Source organism: Cydia pomonella, chromosome 3 (genome assembly GCF_033807575.1).
Source record: "Cydia pomonella isolate Wapato2018A chromosome 3, ilCydPomo1, whole genome shotgun sequence".
In the NCBI taxonomy this organism is placed as follows: Eukaryota; Metazoa; Arthropoda; class Insecta; order Lepidoptera; family Tortricidae; genus Cydia; species Cydia pomonella.
Window position 1 is genome coordinate 27,990,398 of NC_084705.1, and position 20,420 is coordinate 28,010,817.

General features: G+C 35.8%; 2 protein-coding genes and 1 long non-coding RNA gene across 9 annotated transcripts in view; 2 read left to right on the plus strand and 1 right to left on the minus strand.

Moving 5' to 3' along the window:
* Window positions 1-20,420, plus strand: part of LOC133516485 (uncharacterized) — a 469,629-nt gene that overhangs the window by 139,623 nt on the left and 309,586 nt on the right. Inside the window, exon 1 of one of the 2 annotated variants that reach the window (XR_009799236.1) lies at window positions 1,506-1,516. The exons of the other annotated variant lie outside the window; for it this stretch is intronic. This is a non-coding gene — a long non-coding RNA (uncharacterized LOC133516485). Of the gene's footprint in view, window positions 1-1,505; window positions 1,517-20,420 lie in introns of those variants that run through there. 2 annotated transcript variants of the gene reach the window in all.
* On the minus strand, window positions 80-15,114 carry LOC133516480 (receptor expression-enhancing protein 6). 6 transcript variants are annotated; one of them, XR_009799232.1, is made up of 6 exons: window positions 14,895-15,114; window positions 14,594-14,826; window positions 10,157-10,280; window positions 9,170-9,257; window positions 6,377-6,418; window positions 80-1,169 (listed from the first exon to the last, which is right to left on the minus strand). XR_009799232.1 is itself a non-coding variant. In XM_061849455.1 (6 exons), the coding sequence occupies exons 1-4, from the start codon at window positions 15,022-15,024 to the stop codon at window positions 8,379-8,381; spliced, it is 579 nt and encodes a 192-aa protein (XP_061705439.1). In that variant the 5' UTR covers window positions 15,025-15,114; the 3' UTR covers window positions 80-1,169; window positions 6,377-6,418; window positions 8,372-8,378. The 6 variants fall into 6 exon arrangements, 5 of the variants coding, with proteins under 5 accessions (XP_061705439.1, XP_061705438.1, XP_061705440.1 ...); XM_061849455.1 differs by lacking the exon at window positions 9,170-9,257 and adding an exon at window positions 8,372-8,470; XM_061849454.1 differs by lacking the exons at window positions 6,377-6,418; window positions 9,170-9,257 and adding an exon at window positions 3,917-3,979.
* On the plus strand, window positions 15,498-20,107 carry LOC133516479 (uncharacterized). Its single transcript, XM_061849453.1, has 2 exons — window positions 15,498-15,731; window positions 19,293-20,107. The coding sequence occupies exons 1-2, from the start codon at window positions 15,593-15,595 to the stop codon at window positions 19,877-19,879; spliced, it is 726 nt and encodes a 241-aa protein (XP_061705437.1). The 5' UTR covers window positions 15,498-15,592; the 3' UTR covers window positions 19,880-20,107.

The window sequence follows — 20,420 nt, forward strand, 5'->3', positions numbered from 1 at the left end:
AACACACATATAGCGGTAAATTTTTCATCCACACACGCAGTTTTTGACGTTCAAAGGTGATGAAAAAATAAAAAATCTATTTATAAATGAACTCGGTTTTATTACGTGAAAAATGACAGGACTAAAACTCCTCGCTCCAAGTGCATTACAATAAAATTACATTTTGACAGCCAAATCATCAAAGGCACACTACCATGGTATTTGATGTGAAAAACTGTTAACTTTTATAACATTTATGGCATAATATAACTCCAAAGCTAACTTCGAACTAGCATAACAATATAATGTAAATGCTTGCTATAAATTTTTATACAAAATATAAAAAAATGGTTTTGTATAGTTTGCCTGTCAAATGTGGAAATTTGCATAAGGGTGGTATTCCACCTGTCCAACTTTTGATCACTCTCTCATTAAGCAAAATGTGAGACGCAAATACAAATTTGATCAAAAATTCGACAGATGGAATACCACCCTTACCTAAAAACATCTTGTAACCAAAGATAAATTTGTTCTCTACTAACATTCCTTGAGCAAAAATGTAATGCGTATACAACAGGAAACTTAATCAATTCCACTAAGAGATCTAGAAACGATAAAAAATATGCCCTTGATTAACATTAACGTCTCCATCAAGATCTTACAGGCAAAAAGAAAAGATTCAACTAAAGATTTTATTAGGTACTAAATAAAAGTTACATAATAGAAGAAAGTTACGATCGTAAAAAATCCTTAACTACTTTACATTACACGGTTTCCTTAACAAAATGGAAAATAAACCAATTACCATTGCATAGTCAAATCGGATAACAGAAGTTACAATACTTTTAGGTCAAAACTAGGTGTTTTTCTTTTTTTTTTCGAAGCCGTGATCGTCAACTTACTGATGAAATTGACCCTTATTTGGCCAGTGGCAGCATTTTTGCCGAGTTAATCAAAAAAGCACCTATACAGAAATATATTTTAAGAATATTTTTGCACAGCTGACGGCGTCTGTCAATAATAATAATTAATTTGACAGGTACTGTGCTTTACACATATTTGGATAAATGGCGTGATTGTGCTGCAAGCTCGGCAATAAAGTGGGTGCGTGTTTTTTGTACTTTTTGCTCCCGAGATTGTTTTTATCGGTTAGTTGGTCTTCCCGACGGCATCCTTGACGACGCGGCTAGCTGTAAATACAAGTATATCATTAATAAAATTGATTTTAAATTAAATACCTTCTACTACACAGGATGGCTCAAAAATACGTTGTAAATTTTTCTTGAGTGCATATCTATTGTTGGCATTGACAAATATCTAACGACGGGCCTTACGGGCACTAAGAATGGTGCTAGTTCAGTGGTGTCACTCACGAATTCGAGCCAATCGTGCAGTCTAACGCAACTAGTTGTGACCAATCGCGCGCGTGTTGCGAACTGATCAACCAATCGCGTTGCGGCGTTAGACTGCACGATTGGATCGAATTCGTGTGCGTGACACCGCTGTTCTGGCCCCATTCTTATTGACCGTAAGGCCCGTCCTTATATATAAATGTCAATGATTATTGGATTGTATTTTTATTTTTTTAGACTCTTTGTAAAAGATGATAAGTATGTACTTAGGTAAGTAAGGAATGTTTTCCAAAAATAAATTTGTATTTTTGGCCTGTATGTGTCCGGGCATAAATGGGAATGAAATATGTATGACCTAATGACAATAATTGCTTTTATCACATACACATAAACAGAACACTACTACCAGACTCAAACAGTATCTTGTGGTTTTATTGACCGAGACTATTGGTTCACAGGTATAAAACAGCACAAATGTAACAGACGTCTTAAGTATAGTCTGTCAAGCCTGTCAATTTCCGTCAGTAGAAAAAAGTTTATTGGCCGCAATTGAAAAAAAGTAAGCGCGAAGGGTTATTGTCCCATAAAAAATAATAATTTTCGCGCCTTTTTCTACTGACATAAAAGTTGTTTGGGTAAAAGTTTTAATAAAATGCCAATGTAAATGTTAGACAATGTATTAAGGCCGAAAACATTATTAAAACGTGATGCGACGCAACCCGACGCGACTCGTGTTTAATCGAACCCAATTCTATTATTTTCTGGCCGCGTAGCCAACGTGCAAATCGCTTACGCTCCGTAGCCATAAAAACGCAAGTGTGACTGTCGCACTAATATGGAAGTGATAGAGAGACACAAAGCGATTCGTTGTCGAAGCGATAGCGATTGTCACCTTTGGCTAGGTCGGCTGATCAGAATCACACTATTAACACTCCACGCCGCGTCGGTCTTCGATTCGACTCGACGCGCGTCGCGTCGCTTCATAAAAGGTGGGTTAATAACCGCGAAAATCGAAGTTCGTCAATTGCGGGTATTTTTGTCCTAATTACGTCTTAGTAAGTAAAAGAGAAAGATCCCAGCAATTTTCGGATTTCGGTTTTCGCGGTAAGCCCCGCCCCGTGTTTCGAGCTTTATACTGGCCGATTTTTATTGAGTTGTCGTTTTTTTTCATCAGATTTCGTTAAACCCGTTATCGGTTATTTTGTATTCTCTAATATCCACCTAATATTAGAGAATACAAAATAACCGATAACGGGTTTTATATCGACTAAACACGACCTCGAAACCGAATTTCGGTCACAAACCGAGTATTCTCTAGGGTCCTTCAATTATTATACAATAGGGATTCCCAGTGTTCCCGCCATACGCCGTAAGTCCCTAAAAGTCATTAACCTAAATACGACAACTAATAACAGCTTTCGAAATACCGACAAACAAGCTTTGTAAAAAGGTTATTTATTTATTTTGCTTATCATTTTGTTTTTGACCCTGCAAGTTGATACATGGTAATTATAATTAGTGCAACCGGTCTTATCAACTGACTCGACCGAAAGTACTCTTCGCGTGTGGTTTTTCTGGATTTTGTGATAGCAAAGTGACATGGAGATACAAGAATGAGCTAAATATATTCAGTTTTTTATATATATTTCTCTATTCAGGATTATTAAAGCATCGTTTCGCCAACGACATTGTTCCATTTGCTTCGTCTGAAGCGGAGCTACAACCAATGCTCCAAGATTTGAGCAATGCAAGCCTTCAGGTCGTACAAATTCAAGTGACGACCAACAGCAAGAAACGTAGGGTCGAGGTAGACGGGCAGACTATATATACAGTATGTTGACGAGTATATTTACTTGGGCCAACCTGTCTCTTTCAGCGACAAGCAAGACAAAGAGGTCGAACGCCGGGTTGATAACGCCTGGACTCTTCCACGTACTTACTGGTCCATGAAAGAGCTGATGAAGGGAAACCTTCCACTGTCTCTTAAGCGAAAACAGAAAACTCGTCGACATGTGTATACTGCCTGTCCTAATCTACGGTGCCCAAACTTGGTCACTCACAGAGAATCAGAAGTCCAAACTGAAGGTTTGCCAACGCGCTATGGTGCGCAGCATTTTAGGTGTTAAAGGAACGATCGCGTCCGGAACACCACGCTGCGCTGTACTCGCATTGCTGACGTCGGCAAAAAAACCGCCAGGCTCAAATGGGACTGGGCCGGCTACGTCTATCGCATGCATCGATCGGTGGGCTAACGTAGCCAGCAAGTGGATGCCGACAGAGAAACGTGGGCGAGGTAAGCCCAGGACGACTATGACACCTTTCTTAACAACTGGCTGGAAGAGGCGCAAAATCGGGGTTATGGAGAACCAAGGACTATATTTAGCGTTATTTATTTTAAGCTTGGATTATTTTAGTTTATGAGACTGCTACAAAATGAAGGCATTAAAATACGAGTGCAGGTTTAGAAACGAATATAGTGAGTTAATTAAAAAAAATCGAGTGTTTTAATGGCTAATTATGTACAGTTACATATTACCTACACTATTTTATCTACATACATAAGTTCTCTACGATTATTAACTAACCGTTCGTTACAGCCGACATTGGGGCGTCGTTCCTCTCTCGCGGACCTCGCGGATATGAGGTAGCTATTAAAACAAGAGAGCAAAGTTGATTTTTGTTTTCAGCGCTAACTTTAAGGTCTGAGCAACTTGATTTGGCAATACATTTTTCGTCAGTCGCGACACTTGTGACATCTGGTGTCAAGTAGCGGTATTTATAAATCCACTACTTGACGTTAGATGTCAACTATGAAATAACTCTCGTTTTGGTAAGAAAACGGATGTATGGAGTTACTACTCTTTTACTTATATTTCTCAATGATTACATACAACTCCCCTCAAAAACTGACTTTGACGTGACTACTTGGAACTGACGTGGACTTTATAGGACAAATTCCAGTTTAAGATTAAAAATCACGTCAAATTTGAGCCCCGGACTCCAACTGGTCAATATTGGCTCTCATCAGGTATTAACGTTTTCAGGTATTATTCCCACAAAAAATATATATATAAAGGTATTCCTATATATTGTGGGTTTTTAATCTCATGATGGGACCCTTTTGGTTATACTTACCTTTTTATAGAATTAGGTAGCCACATAATATGCACCTTGAATGAGATCGTAAATGATTGATTTAATACTTAAATTGTATTCTAAGAAATACATTATTTTCGAAGCAAAATTAAAAAATCGAAACCGCGGTTTTTAACCGAACTCGACTGCGGTTTGCATCGGTTAAAAACCATCGGTTAAGACCGAGGGAATATATTTCCCACATGAATTGAAGTTTATTTCAATGTGGGAAGGAAGAACGAACGGTTCATTTTGCATAATTCCTGACACCCTTAAATATGCCTAACAAAGGGTTAAACTCGATACTCGGTTTTTTCATTACTCGGTTGCATTCCCTAGTGGATAGATAGTTTCCTGTTCTGTACAAAATATAAACGGAAAGTCCTAAAAGAAGTTCCTCTGAGTTACGGAAATTGGATAAGGAAAACTACGTACATTTTGAAACCATCCAATTTTATCCAAATCTAACGAAAAAAAAATTTGACAACACAATAAAAATCGAGCCGTACCAAAACTTTCATTTTTAAGTGATACCCAAGTATGTGATGATATCGTTTGTGTCCTAATGGCTATGTGATGTGTCGGAGGTGAAAATGTGATAAATACCGACAAACTTCTTTAGGTCCTATTTAAAATCTATACCGATAAAATAAGCAATATTATTATCTTCAGTGACGTCGACAAGAGGGGGGGGAGAGCTGCCCCCCTGCTCCCTCCGCCTCCTCCTAGAGAACGAAATGTCTAACTTTATGCATGCCCCTCCCCCCTTCCCCTTGGCCATTGGCCATATGAACTGCCCCCCCGTCCCGTAGCCGATGGGCTGGCGACGCCCTTGAATATCTCCCCATAGCCGCTAAGCAAGCACCATTATCGCAGGCACTGCTTAATAAGACTTAAAACACCGATATATTAGAACAATGAAAAAAATCGCTATCGAAAAAAATCGAAAAAGGTTATCGTTTATGATTGGTTAGCACCGTTAGTACTACCACGTTAGAAAGGCCAGTTAATAGTCCGCTGCAGAGATAACTGGCCCGCCCCCCTGCTTAGTAATTTGTTCGCAGGGGGGAGGGGGGATTAAACTCTCTGCAGCTGACTGTTTATAAATAGGGCTGAAGTGAAAGTCTATATTAAAAGATATTATTAAGTTCACTAGCCCTTCAATCAATATTGTTATAAAAAAAATATAGTTAAAAGCGATAACCTAAATACTATTTACAAGACACGATTGGCTCTTTAGTTTTGGTACAGCTAAACTTCTGGCAGAAAATAATCATTTCAGGCGTCAGTCCCAGAGTTAGTGCAAGACATAAGCAACGCAGTAAATATTACTATCTACAACCAGGGACCGGTCCGGTATCCCCTTCGAGGGTTTTTTGAAGGGGTATCTCTGAAAGGGAAACACCTTCCTAAAGCTAAGTCAAATGACCCGGTAAGCCATTCAAAGGGAAAGCCAATCGTCGGGGCTATTCGATGAACGGCTAAGCCATTTAAATGCTTTTTTTCTGAGAAGGGGTGGACGGGTCCCTGTCTACAACTACCTACAATTAAACACTAAAGATGTTATAGATCGTGTCATTCACGACGACGCGTGCCTTAATTCGTATTGTCATGGTATTAAAGGTTAGATTTGACAAATCTGCGCGTCATCGTGGATGGCACGAAATATATGATACAATGATTATGATGAATTATACATTATTTACTGTTATAAAGCCTTAGTCACACACGTAACTTTGTATGTTATTTGTAAATATACTTTCTAGTGCATTATTTGGACAATGTAGTGTTATCAATATTTTACTAGTATGTTTAAGTCCTGGACGTTGTTAGTTATTGTTATTTCCGACCAGATAGTTTTTTTAAGCATATCTAAAAAGCAACTTTTATATTTCAATCAATTCACTTACCATTAAATTTTGTATGAACTTTACTGCTTTAATCCTTTTTACCTAAAACCAGTCATCGGGTTAATATGGGACATTCTTGGTTACGTTCAATTTTATAGGGACTTTTCAAAATAAGTATGAGTAGAAATAAACGAATGATCTAAATGTCTAAAATAATTCATCCCCTTTTAAAAAAACGGTGAAAAAATATAATAGACTACGTTCTATAACTGGCAACTCAATTCCTAGAAGTGCATGGTCGGGCAAGAATTCGTATTCATACCATAAAGGCAGATGAACATACATATTACCGTGCTTGAATTGTCAACAGGCAATCAAAAGAAGTCAAATCTGTTTTCAATAATCGGAGTTTAGATTAAACTGTTGTAAAATAGTTTGGGACAAGTCGAAAATGGTAATGGTCTTTTATTTCAATTCCATTTTTTGACACTGGTTTTCTGTAATTTAATTTGTTCATAAAAATGTATACCATTTACTTTAATTCGAAAAAGTAACAACTTTGGGGTTATATCAACTCCAAATCACGAAGACAATTGATTGAAAAAAAGAAAAGAAGTGTCTGCAGATTTTTATTCAACGTGTCAGATTTTTTGTATGTGAAAATGCGTCAAAAAAATTGTAATTTTTTTTCCTTTTTATATCGATATTCTTCATGATTCTGAGTAAAAATAACCCAAAACTTGATGGTTTTTCTAAATAAAGGAAAAGTACATTTTTAGAAAATGCCCATATAGCAAGTGATGGTCACAAAACAAAATCTTGCTCAACTAGCAAATCTATTAATTCAGTTCACTACGATATTAGTACGAGTATAAACTGGGTGTCGTCTATGGTACAACTACGTCTACGGCGACAAAACAAAACAAAAAACATACACGGAACATCATAGCTAAGTCTTGGGGGTTACATAAGTTTTCTCTTCAGGTTATCCAATTTGATTTGAGTGTCATGCACTAACTTCTGGACCTCAGTTTCATAATCGTCCGGTTTTGATACGGATACTTTTTTCGCTACTCTCATTTTCGCTGCATCTGGGTTCAAAGCGGCTGGTATCGCTCTTTTTATTTTCTCTGTACAATTGATGCAAATATATACATATACGTTTTACAAAGGATAACATATATGTGACCATTGGGCATGAGGTTCAATGGTACTGTAAAGGAGTGATTGTCTATACATATATCAACCTTTTGCATGGTGGTGTAAATATTGCATGTTATTTTTTTTTTCTAGGTATTTAATATTTAGTGCTCTGACAGGGTTTGTGGTGGACACACTGTTTTAGTTAAAATACCTATTGTAAACCTACAAACATGAACAATAAATAAACGAAATATAAATTATTATAAATGCGTCTAAACAGGTTGAAAAACAATAAGTACCCTACTACTAAAAGTAACCTACTACATTACTGGCTTTTAATTTGTGATTATATACTCGTTAGGAAGAGTGACTTGCGAGTCAATCTAAAATACATACATAATATAACCTTGTTGTTGGACCCCTAAAGTTATTTAAAATATTTACCTATCCAACAGAATTGATTGTCCTGCGGTTTTTTTTTATTGTCTAATTTGCGCGACGTAATTTGCACGTACGTTGGTTTTTCGAGGATAATTCTCTAATAATCATAATAATTGTTTTGGAATGTACAATTTGAGCTCTTTCAAATGATACCCCACAAAACCTAGTCACTAGTCTTTGAAATTTTGCCCCCTCTTCATATTGGGCATTTTCCATAGTTAATTGTACCTTTTTGGTACGGAACCCTAAAAAGGCGAATGGAAACAAACAATAAGTACCTAACTTGCACTATGCTTAGTTTTTAATAAGTTTTCAGTCATGTATGTATCTTTTTTATCGCCTCAAATTAAAGGTAAATTTTGGAAGGTTATAGACCCAAATGTACATCTAATATTTGTCTGTTTGCAAAATAAGACATAGAAAACCATAGACAAAACCCTCGTGGAAAGCAGAACCGAAAAGGTGCTGTACCTTGCGCTTAGTCGGCATGTAGATTTTGCAACTTTTTGCTGAACGAGTCTAAAGTTTTGCCCATGTTTTTGTTTAGGTTCCTGACAATGTCCTCAAGTTCTGAAAAACAATTTTGTGTGTATTATTAATTCATTTTTACGGGAAAAAAAGTTTCGATAGGTAGCTCGGTAGATTGATCAATATGTCAAATATATTATGATCAAATATGTTTTTACCTACTGGCTTTGTAAAATGTATTATACTTACATATACGTACGGTAACGTCTGGAAATATCGATACGAAAAAAGTGCCAAAAATATGTATACACGACTTTATTGCCCATATATTAACGCATTGTATTCATATTTTTGGCACATTTTTCATAGGTACCGATATTTTCAGACGTGACTGTACAAGCTTTAAGTAGTTTTATTTATAACGTAATAATTCTGACCATATCTGTACTAGCATAACTATTAGATGCTTATAAATTCTATTGTTAGGAGTTCAGATTGTAACAAGTCTTATATTGTGCTAAAATATATCTGATTCTTTACTTTTCTATTTATTTAATTGTGTGTGTTGTATTAAACCAACTTTAGGTAGGTCTAAGATTTTATTAATTGCATTTATGTAAAAAATATATGTATGTCTTCATTATACGTCTGTGTGGATTGACTTGTGAGGTAACCCATGATATTTTTGATGGAATGAACAAAATACACCAAAAACCATTACAGATAGGACTATGCTTATTCCCATGTTTTTAAATGTACGAGACAAGACCGTCACAAGAACCAACACCGTGCACCAAGTACCTTTGACATTAGTCAGTATGCAGTTCGTCAATTTTTTTGGTAATGGCCGCAAAGGCTTTATCTACTTTCTTATTTACGGCGTTCGCAACTGAAAATTAAATTTACGTTTTATGATTTATTGTTGTCAATTTAAATGCATATAATTTACTAGACAACTCGGTTCGAGGTTGCCAATATTTTAGTCGCCGCAGGCAACGAGGAACACACTGCTACTAATTCTCATTTCATAATTCGGAGTCTAATACAAACATTATAATATATTGGGTAATTTGTAAATGTAATCATTATCTTCATGTTATATTTTTACCTCTATATGTTCTTGCTGTTGATCTGAAAAAGTTATATACTTATGTGCAAGGTGAGAGCAAAGTTACATTGAAGACTCGCTATGCTCAATGGGTATTTTTTTAAATCATTTCTATTGTAGAATTTTCGCTTGCTAATTATTGTAAGAATTAAAATTATTCTTTGACGTGTTATATACTGTATACCTAGGTATAGGTAAAATCGGTTATTTATTTTACCTTCCCTATACTTATGCAGAGTTTATGCATTGTATTTAAATCAACTGTTCATATGCACTCAGCTCACTATTGCCCGAGGCACTGTCTAACGGGCAAGAAAGAGAATGCATGGTACTCATGCATTAGGAAAGGAATTGATTCGCACTGTGGAACGACGCTAACCTTGTTGGACATGATAATTTTCTGTTTTTCGACGATAACTTTTTACTGTACAAACAAAAACATTATGAAATTTAGTAAGGATCTTGCGAATTTGTTCACAACTATCCCTCCCAAATTTTACGATTCTCTATCTCAATCATAAAAAGTTATCATTGAAAAACAGAAAATTATGATGTCCAACCACAAGTATGGTATCATCAGTGCATTGGTCTATTCAGCCACCAAAAGCGGTCGAGTGTTTCACCACAAATCGTCTGCTATAGAAGGCCAATGATGGTTTATGTAAGATAGTTGAGTTTACCTGCGCTGGCAGCGGCGTCGATCTGTGAGTGGTGCTTCTGGTAGTAGGGGCGGATGATGCGGTGGTAGAGGATGAGCGAGCCGTTCAGGTCCCCGGGCAGGTAGCACCATATGATGAAGATGCACTGTGGATCATAGTTGAAGATTGTAAAGGCAACAGTCAGTAATAACGTGATCTAATTCGGGTTCTTCCAAGGTAAAAGATGACAACCACTTTTAAATGCAATTAACGTAACTTTGTGGATTTTGGCAACATTCTACTAAGGAGTCATTACCTATAGCGAGTACCTATGGCCTGTTAGGAGCGCAGTTGCCAGTTCAAGTCGCCCTTTTTAATTTAAGGCAAATGTAGATGAGCAAGATCATGCTTTCTTTAGGTATTATTAAAATATTCGGCAACATAGCAAAATGAAAAGTAGTTAGCAGTGTCTATCACAGTGAATTAATTTAAGAATGCAGCACTAAAGTGCAGATTACTCATCTAGACAATAAAATAAAGTGGCTCTGATTTAGACCTTGGCAGCATCCGATACATTACAGCAATTTCAGCATGCAATGCGCCCATGTCTAATGGAGACTTTATTTAAATTCTTTGGATATGATTTTTAAACAAAATAATTGTCTTCAGTTACCACGATATTTATCTACTAATGAAATAAAACTAAAACGGATTATATCGCGTAGATCCCGACGTTTTTAACTCTTTAGTTTTAAAGCGTGTGTGGTCATCGGGAGACAACGGTCGGGATGTATTTTAAAGTCATTATGCGCGATATTATCCGTGTAAATATTTTTGTTATCCGGCTTTTTAATTTTAAAATTTTCATCGACTTCTCCCTTAACTCTTTTATATATATATATATATATATAAAAGAGAGGAAAACAAGCCCCACAAGAATATTGTTGTTGATGGTAAGTATTGCAGGCGGGGACCAACAACCAAAATGACTATAAGTAACCCTCTGTTGGTCCCTGCCTGCGATACTTACCATCAACAACAATATTCTTGTGGGGCTTGTTTTCCTCTTTTTTAGTGTGCAGTCGGGTTTTTTGTTTTTATATATATTTTTTTTATAAATTATTATTTTTATAGGTACCATAAAAAATATCTCTGTAATCCGTCAACGGACGGTTTTGCCCGATCGGATTAGCGGGGTTCTACGTTAGGTATTAATAAAGATGTATCAAAGATCGTATTGACGCGAATCCGTCGTTTTCAATCAAAAGAGTGACTTCATTATGAGCCACGGCCTCGCGCCGGATACGTCAGATACGTGCGAACAGAGTCGCGGTGGAGTGTGAAGTGGTCGTCACTACCTGACGTAACCTCATCAACAACATCAAGTGCTAGTTGCATAGGTGGTACACTGTACGTATGTTATCCCGCTTTACTTACATTAAAACTTATTTTAAGGCAATAGTGGTTACTTTCCTACAACAATAGCTGGCCAATATTGGGTAGTTTACTCTACCTTGTAAATTTAGTCTCCTGCAATATTTTACGGGGTGAATATACAGGTCATACAGAGCAACTTTTACTATAGGACCAACCCCGAATTCGGAGAAAAAAATTGACTTTCCCATACATTTTGGCTGGCTGATGTTAATATTTCATACGGGAGTGTCCAATTTTTTTTACGCGGTTTTGGGGTTGGTCCCATAGTAAAAGTTGCTCAGTATGACCTATTATATATTTACCCGACAAATTATTGCAGGTGACTAAATTTACACCTGAATAAGTAAAATAAACGTTATTTACGTTACGAAAACAACGACAATAAAATGGTGTAAATATACTTAGAGGAAGGCTCCCATGCCAAGCCCGACTATTGACATACTAAGCTATCCTAACCCTAATAAATATATTTTTTGCCAAAGTTTCATAATGTTATCGATGTTTATTAATAAATGGGTTAAAAATCCGTAAACGTAGTACTTGAAAACTGTAAATAATACTATTTATTTTCATTGAATAGGTATATAAACGTTAAGTACAGTATACGTCGAAGTTATCGGAATTCGACCAAAACCGATACCTATAAATATATTGATTCAATACTTATCAGACCACACGATATGGTCTACTCATAACCATAATGACCATTGATTCAAATACATAATGGTTATTTAGTTTACTAATGGCTAAACTAACAAATGTAATGACATACTTGTTAAGATAATTAAATAACGGCCCGATTTGATGAATGAGATACGATAACGATAAGTTCCGGTTTAGATAAGTTCTCATTTAGATATCGTTTGTATGTCGTATAATTGACAGAAGCAGCTCGATTCGGGCAACCAATGTCACTTTGACGTTAGAAATATCGTAGATAAATCTTATTGGGATCACAACGGAATCGAAATAAACGTCAATTTTGACATGTCGTTTAGCTATAGATCTTTTAAAGATCTTTCCAAGGTCTTAAACGTGTCTTAATCATTCTTCGAATCGGGCCGTAATTTATGATTTCAATATAAACTAGATAAAAGTCTAAGAACTCATATCAGGTTTCAGAGTCAAAAATGAATTATTTATCTTAAGTGAGTAATACTGATAACATTTTGATAAGAGTCGGCCATGCGTCTAGTATAGAGAATCAAACTTGGTAGCAAATGTTACGTCACAAATCATGGTCATAAAAAATCATGAAATTATTGTGACGTAATTTATGGACACCTTATTCGGTATTCGGCAAGTTTCCAATGTTCGTATTCGGCCGAATCATTTAGTTAAAGTGCCAATCATTCGGCAAGTATTTTTTATTATATTTATCTTGTTGCAACACTGTAAAGTGTAAGTTCCTTCAAAACTTTTTTTCAGAAGATTCTTATTATTGGGGGTGTTGTGGGCGTTTGAGTGCCACTTCGACCAATCAGTGTTCTATTGTGACAGCCCTTTAAAGTTCATTACTAATGCCCGTTGAATCCAGGAAGTTCCAGATTCTTTGGAATGTAATATTCTGTACCTTATAGGGTTGCAATACCCTAGGTCGGTAATTCTTTTTGACATTAGTGGTCTACAGGAACAGAGGATGTGCATTGCAGTCTCGTCAGACTCCTGGTCAGCAGTTTAACCAAGTTGTTGTCATTACATGATGAGATATGTTGAATCCATTATATTTTTGGATTTTTTTGGTGAGTGATGAAAATTTGTTGGAGTCCCTCGCCTATTGACCTTTTTGTTTCTAGGGAATCGCATCCTTAGCTGCTAACGTAATTGACACATTTGCAAATGGTTTAATAGAATGATACAGACAAACTGAATAATTCCGAATATCCTTTTTGGTAAGATATGAACCAAACTTTCGGTTTAATATTTGTATTCGGCAATATTCAGCCCATCGCTTATATTAAGCACTACATATCATACAAAAAGGAATACCTACTCGTCATCAGCATTTCAGCCTATTATCACCAGTATAGGTATTATAATCACTAAGTGCCTACAGTCAGCTCAATAAGGCTTGTGTTGTGATTATACTACTTAGAAACTGATCTATATGTATGTATAATATATAAATACACCCATGACTCAGGAACAAATATCCATGCTCATCACACCAATGCCTTTACCAGGATTTGAACCCGGGACCTTCAGCTTCATAGGCAAGGACACTACCCACTAGGCCAGACAGGTTGTCAGATTTTTTATTTTATTTCATTTATTATCCATTAATTGTATGTTTACATAATATGGTACATTTATGTTGCTCATCGCCGTGGTTGTGTTCCCCTGTGTCACATTTAAAACCTGTTTTGTTGTATTTAACATGAATTTTTTGGGAGTAGCTAACACTTTTAAAAAATAGAATGTGATAAATAATTCGAACAAACTGGACAATGTTACAGAATAACAACTAACAGTTGATACATGTACAATACAAACATAGTATGGTATTCTGTCAGCTTTTAAAATCAAGTTTGTGATCTTTAAGGGATATTACACATCTACATCATTGTATTGTTAATAGTTTTTCTGTAAATTATAACCAGAAATCCTAATGCATAGGAATGTAATATTGAAGAAATGCACAGGAATGTATTACTCACAGACAAAGAACCTAATGACAGGTAGAAAGATGTGTGCAGTCATAATATATATATTTATATTATAGTGTGTAATAATATATAATTACTGTAGGTATAGATTTTAATTACTCTTTTAGGTATAGGTTAACTGGAAGAAATCCCTTTTAGGGATAAATTTGCCTTTTAACTACACAATTATTTTCTATTTGATGTAATCAATATTTATTTTTCTCATACTTTAAAGGTTTACTTACATATTACTGATTAATTGAACAACAAAGTAAAGTGAGCTTAATGCTATTTAAATTTTGTAGGCATGTAAATTTTATTGCACAATCTTTGAAAGAATAAATTTAGCATCAAAGTGATGAGTAATGTAATTAGTGACATATGGAAATGTACTGACCTTTATCAACCAATAGAGCGGGAACCATCCCACGATGAAATCGGAAAAGTATTCCACGACCGAGAAGCACGCGTACACCACCCAGTATGTCAGCCACTTTGTGTCGTCATCCTTCGAAGGCGACTCCAGAGCCCTCATGGACATGTAGGCAGGGTACACGAAACCAATCGAGTTGCATATCAGCTCAGCGCCGAATCCAAACACTAAATATAAACCGGTGAACGCCACCAGACCTGCCAACACAAAAGAACGTCAAAACCCGCTAAGGATATAAATAAACGCTAAAGAAAAAAAGGCTCACCGACGAAAAGGTACAGTCTGTTCACGCCGGTTTTCGATTCCAGTTGCTCGAAAGTTTTGGTCCATGGCTTGCTTTTATCGCTCAATTGACGTTCTATGGCTTCCCGGTACTCTAACAATTTGGCACTCATGGTTGGAATATGGTGTGAGGCGTTGATGAGATAAAACCGGCAGACAGTCCACGGCCACGACTCGTTGACAAGTAATGGCTGACGCTAACTTTTTTTATAATGTTGTCATGAGATAATAATATCGTGACTTGGTAGATTAATTTCGTGACTAAAATTGTGTTTAAATTTGTTATAATATATAATAAGTATAAATATTATAGTTGAACCCTTACTTAAATAAAAATAATTGCTACAACCGAAATATATTATTAAAAAACTAAGAAGCTCTTGACTGAGATTAAAATTTTAGCCCATTATTTCTTTGGCAACATTATGCTTATCTGTCGTTATTTGACATTGACGTCAGAGGGCCTACCGCGAACCACGTTCGACGTGTTGCCTCTCTGTCGCACTTGTACATTTGTACGTAAGTGTGACAGGGGGGCAACACGTTCGCGGTAGGCCCTCTGATGTAGTAGAACATGAAAATCGCCATTGTCTATTATCGCATCGCCCAACGCGTCGCGTTTAGCGATAGTTACATGCAAAAATCAACGTACTGCAGAATTATCGCGTTAGTTTTACTAAAATGGGAGATAAAATACAAGTAGAACAAATAATCGAAACAATAAAGCAGCATCCAGTTCTTTACGACCATAAGGTTCCATGCAGAAAAGATTTAAGTGAGGCGTTATGGGAAGAAATAGCTGATACATTCGACCTCGATGGTGAGTTTTGTTAATTTCTTTGTTTAAGAATATAAACAATTATAACGCCTTTGCAATTGTTTGAGTTAAAAAATATTGTACTAACAGCAATATTCTTGAGTGAACGTCGGTAGACCTTACTCGTATGTTCTAGCAATAAGGTTTGCGAATTATCAGTTAATGATATGGACGATAGCATGACGATAGTAGGTAAAGCTTAGGTAAAGGTACCGTCAACTGGGGTGAATAGGAACAACACTGAAAATGTGATTTACCTGAGTATTTCTTGAAAATACCCACACAAATTGTATCATACAAAAACTACCTCTATATAATGTATGTAAGTATTTTTTAAGATATTGTCAGGTAAATCACTTTTTAAGTTTTGTCCCTATTCACCCCAGCCATCCCTATTCACCCCGGTTGATGGTACCGGTATGATTGGAGTTATGATCAGGGCGGCTACCGGGAAAATCGAAATTCGTCAATTGCGGGCATTTTTCTCTGTCACTCTGATTACGTCTTACGAAGAGTAAAAGAGAAAGATCCCCGCAATTTGCGAATTTCGGTTTTCGCGGTAGTGATCGGAACTATGGGAGTAAAACTTTAACAAAACTTATCAAGAGGACGTAAAAATATTCGAATATCTATGAAAGTAAATATTTTTATGGCTGTAAGTACTATACTATTCCTATCCCCATGGACATGAATATTTTTAGGGCTGTATGCACTATTTTATGTCCGCTTAACAAGTTTTGTTAAATTTTTACTCCCATAGTTCCGATCACTGGTTATGATTATGAAAAAGGAGTTGTATTTAGTCAGAGTAACGTAAGGATGGGGTTGGCCAGCATAGGTTTTACCTGTCAGTGAATAGTGTTAAATTCTTGTTTTTGCGAATTGTATGGCCTGGCTGCTAATAGCCGAATCCACATAGAACAAAACTAGTGACAGGTCAGGTAAACCTATGCTGGCGCCATCTATAATTTTTTTTACAGATACCAACCCCATTTATTTATCACAGTTATGGACCTACATACCTATTTATAAGACGTATATGAAGCTAAAACTATTAGTTAAACGGTAGGCCTTAGCTTCTTGTATATGTCGGCGGCCGATCATAAGGTGCATAAGGACACGGCGGAGGACAACATAGCTAACTACATTCGGAACAAAACGCATGAAAGCGTCAGACTTCATAAATTTGCCATTAAAAAACATAATGACTACGATGCGTATACATTTTTTGTACCACAGTACAAGTTGTCACTGATTTTAGAGGATAAGCTGTGGCCCGAAGGTATCATATTTAGACGCTTTGTGAATAATAAGCCCAGGGAAGTTACGAGTACAATCCCTGGATCCAGAACTATATCTAAAAATAGATTATATATTATATAAGATTAGGCAGATCGTGAAATTCTTAGGCATATCGTGAAACGTGAAAATCTTCGTCTCGTTGCCTGAGTCGACAGAGCCCGCCCCTGCTATTTCTGAACAGTTTGCCCTTGGGACATCCGAAGCAACCACAGATATAGGTATATATAACTCCGTATAAGATAAACTGATAAATTAAGTGTAAGAAAAAAACGTGCCTCGAAAAATCAAGAAAAAGTTATGCTCGAATAGATGGCGATATACCTTTGGCCTATACTCGAGTAGCTGACTAAAACCGTTTTATATTTATCAGTATCAATTTAAATTTATAATTTAGTTTTATAGGTAGGCACTCCTTATGAATAATATGTAGTCGCGTTTATGTGGCGCTATGCCGTCTTTAATGTAACTTACAAGCACAAATGTTGTATCTCACAATTTTTTTATTATATTTATATTAATACAACCCGGCAGCTTGAACATGTCATGCTCGCTTAAAAGTCTTTACTTACGGTGGCGTCGTTGATCGGGTCGCCACTTTCCCGAATGAAGGTTGAGGGAGGCGATGGCTGAGATACACGTCATACTCGTGAACGGGTGCTGTTTGTGGAGACCGGTCTGTTTAAGCTTACACGGGGTACAGGTTATGTTAAAGTATGTAACTTTACTTTTGAGTGACATTAACGTGAGACACTTCATTCGATTCTTGTCTGTTTTAATTTTTTTGTCTTTTAATTATTTATATAAAAATTCAAGCCTTGGCGACCCTCTACATCTCTAAGGATAATTTAATATATTTTTTATATTTTATCTCTGACACTTAGAGACTTATACATCTCTAAAGAATTTTAGTATTTTATGGTTTTATTTTTTTATCATAGTTTTTTTTGTGTAGTTTGACATTTAGAGACAGTATACATCTCTAATAAAGTATTTATTATTTCATAGATTCGATATTTGTAATTGTTTTTTTTATTTTTATTTATTGTTTGTAAAAATGGACATGTAAAAGTGCCCCTGTGGCCAATAGGCCATATGCATATGCTGAATAAATGTTTGATATTTGATATTTGAGTGAAAAAAATGGGTCAAATAGCTATATGTCATTCTAAGAGTTTCTTCTACTCGTCGACTGTAATGGTTCAATTAAGATTTCGTACCTATACCAAACTATAATTACGTACTTTTCCGCGCCGCACTCCCATAGAAAAGACATAAACGGACAACTACTTCATGAGCATATTCATTCAACGCGCGTATAAGTCTTTTATTCTACATTTTTGTTTACTGAATACTTACCAATTTTCATTAATTATTTAAGTTTTATAGTAAAAAAAGTATTTTAGATGACTCGTAGAAAAAGTATTGTATACAATAGTGATATAATCAAGCTTTTCTCGTACCTTACTTAAGCAACTCAGCAAGATTTGTTGCCTAAACACGGTACTCGACTAAAAAGCTCTCTATTATATGAAATACTATTAGTGCTGGGTCGAAAGATGGCAGTAAATTTAGTTGACCACTTACATAATTTTCTTTGACAATACGCCTTTATACTAAATTCTCTTTGGAAGCAACATAACGAATCTATCCTATCTATTGGTTTAATGTGACTACGGTCATATCGTAATGTTTTATTACACAGGAACATTACGATCTGCCTGATCTTACGTAAATTGCATTTTAGCTTTAGGTAATACCGTTCTCTTTTTGACAGGAAATAGCTACCCTACTTTTCGATATCTCGTTCTAAGAGTTTCTTGCTAAAATTAATTGCGAACATTTATCAGGCGGGACTTAGGTACGCTTGTTTTACTTTAAAAAAAGACTCGGCTTATTAAGCATGAGGGTGAAATCACATCTATCAGCATCATGTATATGAGAAATCACTCGTTAGTATGATATATATGCGTCGAATCGCAAAGCTGAAAGCATGCTGATAGATGTGGTTCCACCCTGAAACTAACGGTACAGTCGTCATCAGATATGTCAGAACGCCTGCCGTGCTCAAATCGCGTGCTCTAACGCCTTGACAATAAAGGCGTGTACAGATTTTTGTGAGCACCTTGGCCGCACCGATATATCTGATGGCGACCTGTCCACCGAAGTTATATCTACATACTTTATCCACTCTCTCTCTCAGTTCTCATTTATTTAAATTACTTCATTAACTACTTATTATTTATCTTGTCGTTTTTGTTGCAGTACAAATTCTGAAGGTAAAGTGGAAAAACCTCAGAGATTGTTACAAGAAACACTTAAGGGCGCAGACCGATAACTCAAAAGCAGTTTCATCATACAAACATTGGCATTGGTCAAAGTACTTGGATTTCTTACGGCCGCACATACGTTCAAATACAGAAGTCGTTTACCTCAACGATACCGAAGATGATCACAATGCGAAAGAATATTCTGAAAATATACTTAATATTAAGCTGGAAGAAGCGGACCACACGAACTTTGGGTCAGACTTTGAAGCTACTGAATGTATTAGCAAACAGCCTACAAAAAATATGGGGAAGCATTCTTCAAACAATTTTGGGTCAGATTCAGATAATTTAGAATGTGTGATAGAAAAACCTAATTGGAAAAAGAGACGTATGAATTCCGATCCTAATGCAAATCATATAAGTCAAAATAACCGAGATCTGCATGAATTCGATGATTTAGAACTGATATTTTTAGGGTATGCGAAAACTGTTAAGAAAATGCCTTTGAAGAGGCAGATAAGCGTAAAAATGAAGATTGCGAAGATAATGATGGAAGAAGAACTAAAATGCTTAGAAGAATGAGAAAAACTCATCATATCGAATAGTAAATACAAATACTAAAACTATGATCAAATGTCAAAGGGAATACATTTTTATATATAGTATAGGTATATATTATAAATAAAAATAGTACCTGTAAGTACTATAAACCAAACTATAATAACTTAATAGACAACAATATATAATTCAACTATGTTATTCGTGGTCTTATACCTACTAAGTAAGTAAATATTTAAAGAAAGACTGGAACGTTAGTTTATATATTGTTATTTGCAGGTTTTTAGCTAACCATGAACTGTTTGATCTAACACCAAAATATAAAACTAACCATAACTACCTATGCTATATATATATATATATATATATATATATATATATATATATATAGCTTCGATATATATAGTTAAGCTTCTACGATAATATTTTATGACATACGACCCGATTCGAACTTTTGAGATACGTCAAATATCATAATCAAATATTTTTAATAGGGGCCAATTACATCGACTTCCTGATATCGGCCCGAAGCCAATCTCCATGTCGGGCCTGATAATTGTTTTCC